Consider the following 14,637-nt stretch of genomic DNA (forward strand, 5'->3'; position numbering starts at 1 on the left):
ACTTTTCCCATACTGACCTGTTGAAGAAATCAGTTCTTGAGTTATAGAATATAGAAATAGACAGCGGTGATTTTTACAAGTGGTTTATTTTAAACTTGGTAAAGTTCAAGCTTTTATATTACATTCATTTCTTTTTAGATAACATCGGTAAAGTCCAAAGCTGATCTAAATTTTACTGATAAGGCCGGAAAAAGTTCAAAAAAGTGTTAAAATCATCAAAATTTAACTAGAAAAACACAACTAACTGTTTAGAACTTGAAATTTTGGTTGCATTTTATTCATTTTTACACCTACATTTGACACATTTTCATTTCATACAACAAACATAGAATCTAAGCTGCAAAAATCTGGAGTGATTAAGAAGCTGAAGAATATTCCTTGCATATACAACTTAGTCAACCATACATAAATCAAAAACTTAAAGCTCATACTATATACAAACATGTCAAGAGCTCTTTCATCAACAAATGTTATTATTGATGATCAAGTTATTGAAGCTACAATAATTTTTTCAATAGAATCTGGTAAAATTTTAGAAATTTTCAATAAAATTGTATCAATTAATGATCCAATATTGAAAATTTATGATGTTAAACCAACAAATTATAGAAATGTTTCCCCATATTTCATCATGCCTGGTCTTGTTGATGCTCATGTTCATTTAAATGAACCAGGAAGAACTGAATGGGAAGGTTTTGAAACTGGTACTAAAGCCGCTGCCGCTGGTGGTGTTACTACGGTTATAGATATGCCATTAAATGCCATTCCACCTACTACAACTATTGAAAATTTTAATATAAAATTAGAAGCTGCTAAAGGTCAACTTTGGGTTGATACTGGATTTTGGGGTGGTTTAATTCCAAGTAATTTGAATGATTTGGTTCCATTAATTAATGCTGGTGTTAGAGGTTTCAAAGGATTTTTAATTGATTCAGGTGTTGATGAATTTCCTGCAATTAATGAAAATTATGTTAATAAAGCATTGAAATTAGTTGAAGGTTATGATACTTTAATCATGTTCCATGCTGAAATGCAACCTCGTGAAAATGGTCATGGTCTTCAAACTATTGAACATATTGATGAAATTGAAGATTTAAATATTGGATTCAGTCAACAAAGTATGAATGGTAATGGGAATGGTCATTCATATTTAAAATCTCATACAAATGGTAATGGTCATATGAACGGAAATGGACTTTCAAATGGTAATGGTCATATGAATGGTAATGGTCATTCAAATGGTGATGGTCATAATCATACAAATTGTAATGGTCATACTCATCATAATCAACCTTTAGATAATATTAAAAAAAATCTTCAACATAAAAGTAATCTATTACCAACTCATCAAGATGATCTAGAATTCATTCATAAAAACTTGACAGATGAACAAATTGAATCATTGGCATCTTCAAAAGCTTTAATAGCCGCTGAACCAACCACTGGGATACCATCAAATGTTGTCCATCATGATAATAAAGTTCAATCACCATTATTGAAAGCTTCAGAATCTCATGATGAATTAACAAATGTTGACCCAACTTCTTATGCATCATTTTTAGCTTCAAGACCTGATATTTTTGAAGTTGAAGCTATTAAAACTATTATTTCATGTGCTGAAAAAACACCATCTGTTCCATTACATATTGTTCATTTAGCAACTCAAGATGCTGTTCCAATACTTTTAGAAGCTCAAAACCGTGGATTGAAAATATCTGCAGAAACTTGTTTCCATTATTTATCTTTATTTGCTGAAAATATACCAAATTGTTCAACTTTCTTCAAATGTTGTCCACCAATTCGTACAAATGAAAATAGATTAAAACTTTGGGATGCTTTAAGAAATGATATTATAACAACTGTGGTTTCTGATCATTCACCATGTACGCCAGAATTGAAAAATTTAGCTCAAGGTGATTTTTTCTCAGCTTGGGGTGGTATAACATCTGTTGGATTAGGTTTACCAGTTTTATATACTGAAGGTTTAAAACTATCACCACCAGTTAGTCTAGTTGATATTGTTAAATGGACTTCAAAAAATACAGCAAAACAAGTTGGATTATCACATAGAAAGGGTTCAATTAAAGTTGGTAATGATGCTGATTTAGTTATATTTGATCCTTTCACTCAACAAACTATTGAAAATGCTAAAACTCACTTCAAGAATAAACTAACCGCTTATAATGGATCAACTTTACAAGGTAGAGTTATGGAAACTGTATTGAGAGGTAATTCAATATTTGCGGTTGATAAGGGACATTCTGAGATCCCATTTGGTAAAACAATACTAGAGAAAAGGGGTCATCATTAGTATCCAAAATAATGAGAAAGATACTTCTAATTAGTTTGCATTACAATTTATCATATTCATACCATTATTATTTTATTTATCAACTTCATATAAGCTACTTCTTTAGCTAACACACACATAGCACAAATAGACATAAAGTTTTCAAAATTAGCAAACAGTAGTCACTTGATATTGTATCTTATCGTAGCAAACTCTGAATGTGCTCAATAATCGATAAGACTGTGGATTTCAAGAATGGAGCAATTGAATTTGAAGTCCACGTTATTCCATTTGAACCCAACAAGTAGTTATGATCTTTACGAAGTCACTTATAAAGTTTGAATTTTGAAGACTTGAATCATTGAATTAGTAAATCAAAAAGCTGAGACTACATTGTCTAACGTCAGACTAGAGTATAACGATTAATGAGAGGCCCACTTGTATTGTAACAACCTTAGCGAAAAGTGACCTTATATATAAGATCAAAGCTCGTGAGCTTCACATGTATAATTGTTAAACTCATTGCTTTAAATTTTAAATTTTAAATTCAATGATATCTCGAGCTGGCTCAAGCTCATTACAGCTATAGGTAACTGACCTACACATACAGGCTAACTGCAGTATTAACTATAAACTTAGACTACTATTAGTCTCATCAGGGTAGAATGTTTTACAGAAGTGTCTCTGCAAGATTCTGCTGTTTGTGTCTAAGACATGAATATTCTTCGTCAAGTAGTAACTATTACAGATCAGCAAGGTCCATACAGTAACACAAGTAACACCTATTTAAGCTTATGAAATATGTCAGACTGAGTCCACGATATTCGGCGTACAGCTTTTATTAATCTATAACTAATGATCGAACATTGAACAACTCCTCGTGCTTCCGCATTAAATCATTTTTTTTAAAGTGATATTACTGATCAATGATCATACTATGGGACTGCATAACCATCTACAGACTACATATATACTTTGAATTAAGATCCTATTTGTGACAAACAGCTTAATTAGATTTACATTATCGGGATATTGATGAATCTTGATCACTAGCTGATTTCTCTCGCTTATCCTTTTTGGGATGATTATTCCGATATAATATAATTAGGTTTTAATATATTATATATAATCTAATCATATCTATCATCATTACAATAGGCTAAACTACCATCTATAATCCCATACATCAGACAGCAAGTTTATGATGCTTTATTTATTAAAGAAAGCAATCACTTCATGATGTTCTTCTTCTAAAATTATCTTAAATCTGATACAGTTCAGCATAATCAGAGTCCCACATGAACATGATTTTGAACGAAGTACCAATATTGAGAACGTATATATGTCTTTGAAGCTCAAATTTCAGACACTAAGATGTTACTGAAATCAAATATGATTAATCTTGGACCAGAACTATTCATGTTAGTTAAATTAAATTTTAATTGACACTACGGTACCTGCATTGTAATGACATATCTGTGGGAACATATGTTTACATATCATATATATATAAATAAAGTTGAATCATACAGCTTGCTTTCTTGAATCTTTGAATGATAGTTGGACCACAACAACTTGTAATATGGCCATACCAACAATAAGAGCAACTTCATAAATTGAAAACCATAAAATTCTACTTTCTGTTGATTTGACAGTAGATTGGTTTCTATTATTTCTTGTTTTGTAATATTGTAGTGATTTCAACAAACCGTTGATCTTATTATCTAAATTCTCAATTGTGTTATCAATACCTTCAACAGCTATAGGTTGTTTACCTGACTTTGGTAAGGAAGCTTTGAAATCATTTTCCAGATTTATTTCAAAATCAACAACTTTTTCAGCAAATGTTGACATACCATTAGAGAAACAGAATTCATATTCACCTGGAACTTCAGCGTTGAAAACCCAATCACCTTGTCTTTGTTTTTCTTCATTTACTATAACTTTACCATCTGGCGCTTTAATTGTGTAATCTATATCAAATGAACCACCTGATTGAACTGCAAAATAATAACCAACATTTGTTTTAGGCTTGTCTGTAAAAATATAGAAGCATGAATGTTCTTCCGCTCTAAGCACGAATGTCAAAGCTGAACAATTAACAATTGCAAGGAATGCACAGAACAATGTAAGTCTGGTGAACAGCATTTGTGGAATGTTTTGTATATGAGATTGAGCTGAAAACTTTGACCAATGACTATTTTGACGTATATCAAAAATATCACTAAGGTGTAACTGAATTGAAATCTGTTGGGGTTCTCGTTGACTTTTAAAATGCTGATCTGATCTGATCTGATCTATGAAAGCTTTGTGCTGTTCTTTATTTACTTCACAAAGCCATCAACAAAGTCGGAAATTCGCGAACCCGGTTTGGCGTCACAAATCTTCACGCGCGTCTATTTTGATTTAAAATTACTAGAAAATTTGATATAAACAAAGATCATCAAACACTAGAAATCGATCCAGATCTCAAAATATTTTCACATCAAAACTAACACAGCGGCTAAAGGAAGAAGGGAGAAGGATATACTTCAGATTACCAGACTCATTTATTGTACATATGTGGCAAAGCAAGGTTGATGGCGTATCGCCAAAGAAAGATTCTTTCCAAGTGTATCGTCTTGACAAAGAGGATGAATCAAAAGCTTCAAACCCGGTAGCTGAAAAAAAAATCGACTTAGATGACCCATTTGTTCAAAGGATAAAATCAGGATCAAAAGAATCACCCTCCAAAAGCACCATAAACTCCAAAACATTCGCCTCTTTGAGCCGGAGAGAGAGAACTCCAAAGACCAGCATCAGAAAATCCGATGACCCTTTCATAGATAATGATCCAGCAGCTAAACCTGTCAAAGAACTCAAAATGAACTCGCCATTCTTGAAGAAACAAAAAGCAGATGTACCTTCTCAAGATAATTCAACTAGCGCCAACAACAGCTCAATTTTAAAGCAAGATCATTCTCAAGATCAATCAATCAGTGATGTATCTACTAAACAAGATTTGAAGTCTAAACAGCCAGTAAAATCAAACAAATTACCACATGCAGAACTTACAAGGCCTCCATCAGATGATGATGTACCCTTAGAAATATTGGAAGAAATGGAAAAAGTTATTGAAACCTTTGAGAACTTGGATAAAAAATATAGACTTATCGATAAGATTGGTGAAGGTACTTTTTCAACTGTTTATAAAGCAGAGGATATTACTGGTAAGACAAGATATCTCATGGGTGATTCAATATGGAGCTCTCCTGATATTAAGAAGAGAAAAACTCATAAAAAACCCTCCACTGTATATGTTGCATTGAAAAGAATTTATGTCACATCTTCACCACAAAGAATTTTCAATGAGTTGAACTTGTTATACATATTATCAGGTTCATCAAGAATAGCACCACTTCTAGAGGCGTTGAGATTTCAAGATCAAATTATTGCAGTATTACCATATTATGCACACTCAGATTTTAGAGAATTTTTCAGAGATTTACCTCTTGAAGGTATCAAAGTTTATATGTTTGAAATGTTTGAAGCCTTAAATTTTGTTCATGATAAAAAGATCATCCATAGAGATATTAAACCAACAAATTTCCTTTATGATCCTTTCAAGAAAAGAGGTGTTCTTGTTGATTTTGGTTTAGCCGAGCAAGAGTTCCCGCCTACCACACATGACACAAATGCTGTAAATTATTGTCCATGTGTTAATCGTGAACGGTATGCTAATGTTGATGTTGTTAAAGGGTATCCAAAGGATGATCCAAGACCAGGTAGAAGAGCTAATAGAGCTGGTACCAGGGGGTTTAGAGCTCCTGAAGTTTTGTTTAAATGCCCAAACCAAAGCAGAAAGATTGATATCTGGTCTGCAGGTGTAATATTATTAACCCTACTCACTAGAAGGTTTCCCTTTTTCAATTCTCCTGATGATATAGATGCGTTGGTTGAACTAACAACCATCTTTGGTTTAAGAAAAATGCAAGAATGTGCTCATATTCATGGTCTAGGATTGGATTCAAGTTTCCTTAATTTTGGATCGTCCCTGAGTATCGAGGAATTGATACATTGGTGTCTCATGATGGAACACGAAATGGAAACACTACCTATTGATAGTGTTGGGTATGATACTTTAAGAATATTTGATGAAGATGGACATATTGTCTATAATGAAGAAGATACAGAAAGGGATATAAAATTCAAGAAGCAACACCAGGATGCAATTGAGGTTATCAAACATTGTTTTGAACTAGATTCTTGGAAAAGAAGTACAGCTAAAACTATCTTAAGCTTACCATTTTTCAAATCTTTGACTGGTGAAGATGATGACGATGAGGTTTTAATCTTGTGATGATCAACCAGATCATATATTATATAGCATTGCAAATTACACAATTACTGGCATTTTCGAAAAAAAGACGTATGAAGTCATAACTCAATCTTTAAATATTGAAGTACAAATCTTAATATATATCTAATCTCCTCTTATGTTAATATTTCCAAGACGTTATAACGTTAAACAAAGGTATTACTATAGATTTGTGATTTCAGTGATGTTGTACCAACCGGAAAAGAAACATCAACGCGACTTTCTAATTAGGTATATTCAATCCTGGATCTTGATGGATAAATCAGTTATTTATTACTTAGTGAGCTCATATGTCGCTTCACCTTGGGCTTCTATTCTGTTATTCTTGAAATGTCGCTATTTTGAGCTGATTATTATTCCAGGGTTGACTTTGGCTTTATCAATGAGTGTCAATTGGGATTTAAGGTTATTATGCTCGGTGTTCCAGCTTGGTTGGTGTCGATAATAAGTCATGGTACGTACTTAAATCTGCAAATTATGTTGTAACTTTTGGGCTGCTATCTATTCTGGGTGTGTTATTTTCATCTACAAAGACTGAAGCTTACAATGCGCCAAATTATCACGCTATCGCCTGATCGGGATGAGATGAAGACTTGGTTATAATTTAAAAAAACAAAAAGGTTGTTTAGGTTGATGTTATTGACAATTGATTGTGCATAATTCACTTAAATTTCACCTGGAACTTCTATTGGCTATGGACTTTATATTATTGACGAGCTAATTCATTTCCTTCGTTTAGTCAAGCTGAGGAAAAAAAAGGTTACATTTCATAAATCAAATCAAGTGTTCCTATGAACTAGACTAGACCCTCAAGAGGCTCAAACATTGTGCATTTTGTAAGCTCTAAAAACATATATATGTACAATGTGTTGAATATTGTGTTCTGAGCTGGAATTGTTGCCATTATGTTCGTGAGTAAGACAATCCACCTTAATTATACCTGTTATGCTCTGATGCTATGCAGGTCTGTTAGGTCTTACCATAACAAAGTCCATTTTTCAGATTCAGAGAAAATTCATTGGTATTCAGGATATTAAAATTCAAAAATTCAACTAACTACTGCTCGAGAAAGTGAGGTTTGTTTAGTGAAAATTGTGAGACACATTATTGTACGAATAAATCTTCACTTAAATACTTTTGGTTGTTTGTTTTTACCTGGTGAATGTTTTGCTTGAACTTTATCCAGTAGTTGCCAATCACTGTTATTTACCATGAATTCCGTTGAAATCTAGAGAAAGTGTGGAATCGCTTACAATTTGAAAAGACATGTCGTACCTGGTTTTAGGCTTGCAGTTTTAATGTTTCGTTCAGGTCTAACAGTGCATTGTCGTGAAGGCTTGGGAATCAGTATCATTTGAAATTTGGGTAGTCATTGGACTTACAAAGAGCTGTTTTCAAGGATACTGAGGTTATAGATGTGCAATTTAGAGTTTGGAATTGGTACCGCTAATTTTTGAAGTTTTGTACCTAAGTCAAATTGTTCAGCCTACTTTATGCTAATCTTGAAAACCAATTTTGTGAGCTGTTAAACTTTAGCCAATACGTGGCTAACCCTCGCCCATTCCTAATTACTTTTTACCTTTATTGTTTATGGTATTTTTAATTCATAGGTCTTTGAAACATGACTTACTTCAGATATGAGTTTTAATTCTTTCCCAAACATTACTAATTACAGATTTCAGGGCCTGGGTTCATATTCAGCTTTTAGGATAGAAAGATTTATTTTTTTCAAAAGGTGCTGATATTTTGCAAATGAATTTCTCTTTTTCCAGATCACATTATACCTTCAAAAGGCTGCTATAGCTGCTATTTGCATATAATAATGATATATCAAGCGTTAATTCTATGGGTTATCTTTGGCATTGAAATACAAGCTGGTATACATTAATTGGACGGAAGCTGTCATATGAATCGTCTGTGCTTGTGAATTTTTATGATCTTTAGGTATTTGAATTACAAAACTTGACTTATTATTGAGCCTTTCATCATTGACTATGTTTAACATTTTGATCAGTTTTTTTAATAACCTCTCTTCAAAATATTACCACAGGCTGTTGAAATAATCCACGTCTTCATCCTGACAGTTAAAGTATTATCATTCAATATAAAGATCGAAAATGCGAATATAAGGGCATTTAACAATGAAAATCTAACAGACCACTTTATTGATAGGATCAAATGGCACATCATGAATTCAGCTGATGCAAGGAACACATTTGATTATTAAAAAATGAAATATTATCTATTTGCAAGACTACTATATATTTTAAATAACTACAAGGATTATCAAATCAATGAGGTTTTGATGATAACAAATCGTTTCAATATGATATATTCAAATATCGAATGATAGTTTTGGATAAGATATTTTTTTTTTAGTGTCAAAGCTCCAATAAATGAGCACATTGGTTGAGATTTGGTTTCAAAATTGATATAGTTATACCAAACTTCACAATCGATTTTAACCATAAACCTAGAAATTTTAGAAATCATGGTTCCATTGCTGTTAGTAGATTGCATTAATATATCAAAGCGTCATATTGGCTTTAGATTTATAATATATATATATAAGCAATCGTTCAAAAAATAGGATTAGAGTTCATTTAACAAAAAAGTTAAATCTTCTGCAGTCGTACTCGACTTTCAATAGAGCATGTATATATGAGCTCAAAATATACAGACAGACATTGTCGTCGTCTCTTATACTACACCTACTAATTATTTATAGATTCATATTCGTCTTCAGACCATATTGGTGGATAAATGGCAGCTCAAACGTCATGATCAGGAAGATGGAGATATCTTCATCGATTCGCATTGATTCTATATACCAAAGTATAGTTCCTTTACTCGTTACATTAAGAGCAGCTCTTGCGTTCTTCTAATTGAATATAAGATACTATTGTAATAATATGGCTATAACCGAGAGGCTAAACAGTTAATCACATATTTTTCCAGAAAAAAAGCATAAGTTTGGTATATATTTTGTTAATATAAGTCTACGGTATCATGTACCTTGCTTACCTAAAGGTACATCTGAGAGTGCATGAACCAATATTCTAGGCCGCGAGCAGGTTCGCAAACTTATGGACGCGAAGAACTATACAGATCAGTAGAACACTGGAGGTTTGATTGTGTCAAAATTGGACAGAAGTCACAGCAGCTGGTTCATTCGTTGTGGTAAGGTTATTGAAGTTTGGTACTCTCTTTGTGGGATTTTTTTTCTGTGGATGTTATTGATTACTTTGTGGGTTGGTTTTTGCCATCTGTGTACATGCTTGTTCTCAACGGTTGAAAACTTAAAAGTTTATAAGGTCAAAGCATATGAATACATCAAGTTGATTTCGGTTTCCAAAGCTAGGTCTCAAGTTATCTCTCATAGGTATAATTCTGCAAAGCATTTGATATTTGATGGGTGGTATGGATAAGACTAGGATATTTGGATGGCGTGTGTACTCATATTTGATAGTCGTTCTATCTTTTTGAGGAATCTGTGATTGAAGAACAAATTATTCATATCCTAGAGTTGAGAACCTGGGATCACAAAGTTACATAATGAGTCCAAATCATAGTCAATTTTTTTCAAGTACGTGGTACATTGTTGAATGTGTCCAATTTTCAACAGCTTTTGGTGCCCTTATTGTCCGAGCCCCAAATAATATGATGGATCATTCAAGTCATCGAATTGCTCCAGACTCCAGAGTTCATGAACACTTTACTTGTTTGGAATATCTTTTATCCTTTTTTACGATGCATGCTATGCGACAATAAGTAAACAATCATCAAATGCTGGTCGCTAAATTTTCGAAACCGGGTTTAAATTACTACCCAATGCCCATCCAGAGAAAGATTCACTGAACCTGAATTTGATGGACCCAATTTACGTGAAGACTCATATTTGGTACCATAGTTATGCTGTCTAAGATCCAGCGCCTGGAAAAATGTCGGACATCAACGACGTATAGTTCCCTGTACAATTAACTAGGCTCATGATTCGAAACATTAAGGAAACTACATTCTAGTTGGGAAACTACATAATTTGGTGTCCATGACTGCATACAAGACTTAGTCTGTTTGAGCTGGGACTGGGTAAAGCAAATAGAAGCTGGTACACCCTGCTCACCGAGGTACATTCTAACTGGTAGGCGAAATGGTCTAAAATGTTATTTTGTTATTCTGTTATTATTTTAGTTATACATTCTAGATGATATTTAATACTCCTGCTGGTTTTAACTGCCCTAGATTAAGTGTGTTGTTGTAAACGCAAACTGGCTAATTTTTTTTGTGTTTGCAGAATTGAACAACCCTAGGCTTAAAGCTTTGAAGCATTTGTCAATTATGATTGGGAATTGGGAACATGAATGGCTTACACAAACAACATGAGTTAAAATGATGAAATATCAATTATTAGGCATCATTAAAGGCACTGTACTAGATGTCTGCAATACATCCATGACTCATGAGTAATACTCACACAAGATGGCACATCGAACTTTTGATTCACTATGGTATTTCCAGCTATGTTGATGTTTTTGAAGTAAGCTTTAAAGCTATACTATTACTCTTCTAGTATTATATTAGATACTTCGGGGCCTGGAATCAATATAAATGTCAAGCTGATAGGTCATATCAATATTTCACACGGTTACTTTAGCTCATGTTGATAATCTACCTATTAGCATATGTATTATGGACTCAGAAAACTTAGCAAGAATTGAACACACAAGGATAAAGCTGGTAAAGTGAGCACAAGTACTATTTATGTACGTTTTACATTTTTCATAATAGGCTGATCAGAAGTTATTATATTATAATTTGAAAGGACCATAGCTTAAGAGACTGAAAGAGAAGGAATTTGTGCTCAAGTCTAAAATTACCAACAGTACTGCTACTGTCTATACTCTACACCATGGTTTTATATATTTGCTTTAGCCTTGTTAAGGAATATTATAATTATTATATCTAGTACGCTGGGGTCTGGTACTAGTACTCCACCAGAACTTTTCATGCGTGAACACTGAATATATAATACATTATAATGTATATTGGTATTTGATCAACATGAAAAGAGACTTGAGATTTGTGAGGGATGAAGTGTATGCAGGCAAAATCTTATTACAATTTACAACTGGAATAAACTTTCAAATGGTGCAGAATCCAGATTACCAAATGAAGTATTTTTAGCTCGAGTATTTCAAATTCGAAAAACACGAATATAGTGGATTTGCTTTTTGGAAACTGAAACACTACAAGTTTGAACTTTTAACTGCATACTTTCTTAATTTGTTTTATAATATGGTCTGTTTATACCCTTGGATGAATAAAATAGGGATTCAAACTATACTAGAAACTCGAAAGCATCAAATTAAGAATGAAATTTTTAATGATGTATGATACTTTTTGCTTGTTAAAATACTATCCAAGTTACCAAAAGAACGGAATGTGAATTCTATTAAGACACTCAAAGGAACATGTCACCAGTTGTTACTGTTTTTTTGTTTTTTTTCAATCTAAGGCCTCATAAAAGGATTTATCGTTCCTTAGACGTCCAAATTCCAGCTCCAGCCCAAATCTTACCATTATTATTGTGAATAGAATAATTTAGGATAAATCAAACTCTCCCATGAATAATTCATTACAGGCATTACCACACACCTAATCCAGCTAGAGGCAGTCACTAATTATAAAGAGATACAGCAACTTGTTCAAATTTCTCAAATTTAATCCTGAATAAGCTACTTGATACCTTTAAACCTTGAGTTCATATTAATTGAATTGAACAGGTATTCAATATTTGATTACAGACTTGAGAGTTTACGTTGATAATTTATGGAGATCAAGTTTTCTTTGGTAGGACAAACAGTCATTGTTCTATGTGTGATTGTGAGGTCATAACTAAACACTTGAATATTTAACAGATTGACTTTTTGTCGAGATTGTCTAGCATTACAAATAGTACAAAGGTATTACACTTATGGTTCAAATATGGTTCAAATACAGCAAATCAATAGATCATTATATGTTTATATACGAGTGGGTGACATGCTTCGCGTTGCTAACAAGCGTTTTGGAAATGGATTATTGTTCATGAAAAGTTGAAAAATATGTACACACCGTGGTCGAATGAACTTCATATATGTGAATAAAATGAGAAAACGACTATTCAAATTTGGTTTAAATCCTCAATCTCCATTATAGTTTCAGCTGCTCAGTTTAAATACTCAAACACTACATATTCGTTGCTTATCATTTTACCATCTTCTAAATGAAGTTTGTTAGATCATATATTGAGTCCATTTCAATCACTGAAAAACCAAGCCAGATTTTTATACGTGTGTGTTTTATTTGTTCTGTTGAATCATTTTGTACAATTGATACCTAGTGTGCAAGTATGGCTATGTGTTCCATCTAAAAAGATTAATGCATATTATTAAAGTCCTTTATAGTATTATACTAAAATCAGCTTTGGATTACAATAATATCAATAATTGAGAATCATGTACCACCGCCAATATTTCTTGATAATATATATAATGATAGTTTAACGGTTCTATTTAGCCCTGGAGTCAGCTGGACTAATCTCATTAGCAAGTTCCAAAGCTGCTAACACAAAAGGTTTTTTTCTGGAAACCACATCAAACAAACATTTAGGAATAGTTATATCACGCATCATCGATTTGAGCTCTCAGTTGTCATTTGATCTTATATATAATTATTTCGATATTATCTCTGCAGGTACACGATCCATATAAAATTAATTTTAATTTTCAATTGTACGTACATATAGTGGCTGGTGAAAATTATACATGCCAAAGTTTTAAAATAGTAATATATCGAGTATTAATTGAATAGATCTTAATATTATATTTGATACTATAGACTTCGGACATACGTGGACTTTCGCTAAGAATGTCTATATACCGCTAAACATTGAAATTTTAATCTCTTTTACTACTAGTCGAAAAATTTTGAAACCAGCTAATTCACGGCTTTAACTTTTCTGAATCAATAATAACAGCCACCAAATCTTTAAATTTGTTTTTAGGTCATGCCTTGACCTCAGGAGTCAGCTAACGTATATTGTTGAAGAAGTCTCAAAAGTTTTCGGATCATGCACATGAAGATTAGCCATGTACTTTTATGTGTATGAAGACACATCTGCGCGCCGACTAGTGCGTACAGAGAAACCAAAGAATGGTTCACCGTTTTGTACTTACTCTTGGGGGCAAGCGCGCCCGTCGCCCGCGCTTGTAACTTGTATATACAGTCTGTAGGTTGAAGTTTGATGCCTGAACAATGAACTTTATTGAGCATACTAGTGGTACAGTTACAACTTACAACTTACCACAATATTATAGCGTCAGATTGATCGGACTTTTAGTTGCCTACGTTCTTTAATATATTTGTAGAACAATTCTGACGACAAATCACGAGGGCATTAATAATATGATGGACAACGCCGCCAGCAGCTCACAAAATCATAGTATATATATTAGAATTTAGTATTGAATAAAGTACCGAGATATACACACCTCAATCAGTGAATATATATATATATATACTTCATTATCCTATATATGCAAATTATTATTAGTATTTATTACTATTAGTTGTCGGATGTATTCGGCAATCGAAGCTGAACTACCCAACAGCTTGCAAGGCAACAAATATATCATTTGTGTTATATAAATAACTAGGTACCCTACTATTATATTACCAATATATTGCAGAGACGTATATTAGTATATATACAACTATAATTTTATATTTACAAGTAGCTATGAATTACGTATATCGCGATATATCTAGCTAAAACTGGTTGAAATGGTTAAATGGCGTATATTACCAAGTAATATATAATAAATTAGTTTATTTATTAATATATAATTCAACGAATATCGATCAGAGCTAGTCAGCTAATAGTTATATATAAGATTGACGGTAGCGCTTATATATATATATAGCTGGCTGTTCGTAATTAGCATTATCA

General features: G+C 32.7%; 3 protein-coding genes across 3 annotated transcripts; 2 read left to right on the forward strand and 1 right to left on the reverse strand.

The window, feature by feature from the left end:
* Positions 1-442: 442 nt before the first annotated feature.
* Positions 443-2,311, forward strand: DAL1 (allantoinase; the record flags this gene model as incomplete). Its single annotated transcript, XM_011275416.1, has 1 exon — positions 443-2,311. The coding sequence occupies one exon, from the start codon at positions 443-445 to the stop codon at positions 2,309-2,311; it is 1,869 nt and encodes a 622-aa protein (XP_011273718.1).
* A 1,503-nt stretch (positions 2,312-3,814) lies between these two features.
* On the reverse strand, positions 3,815-4,438 carry ERP3 (Erp3p; the record flags this gene model as incomplete). The annotated part of the gene is made up of 1 exon (XM_011275417.1): positions 3,815-4,438. One exon carries the CDS (start codon positions 4,436-4,438, stop codon positions 3,815-3,817), a length of 624 nt encoding a protein of 207 aa, XP_011273719.1.
* A 412-nt stretch (positions 4,439-4,850) lies between these two features.
* On the forward strand, positions 4,851-6,629 carry CDC7 (serine/threonine protein kinase CDC7; the record flags this gene model as incomplete). The annotated part of the gene is made up of 1 exon (XM_011275418.1): positions 4,851-6,629. One exon carries the CDS (start codon positions 4,851-4,853, stop codon positions 6,627-6,629), a length of 1,779 nt encoding a protein of 592 aa, XP_011273720.1.
* Positions 6,630-14,637: the final 8,008 nt, after the last annotated feature.

This window comes from Wickerhamomyces ciferrii, contig 00127, assembly GCF_000313485.1.
Source record: "Wickerhamomyces ciferrii WGS project CAIF00000000 data, strain NRRL Y-1031 F-60-10, contig 00127, whole genome shotgun sequence".
Classification (NCBI taxonomy): domain Eukaryota; kingdom Fungi; phylum Ascomycota; class Saccharomycetes; order Phaffomycetales; family Wickerhamomycetaceae; genus Hansenula; species Hansenula ciferrii.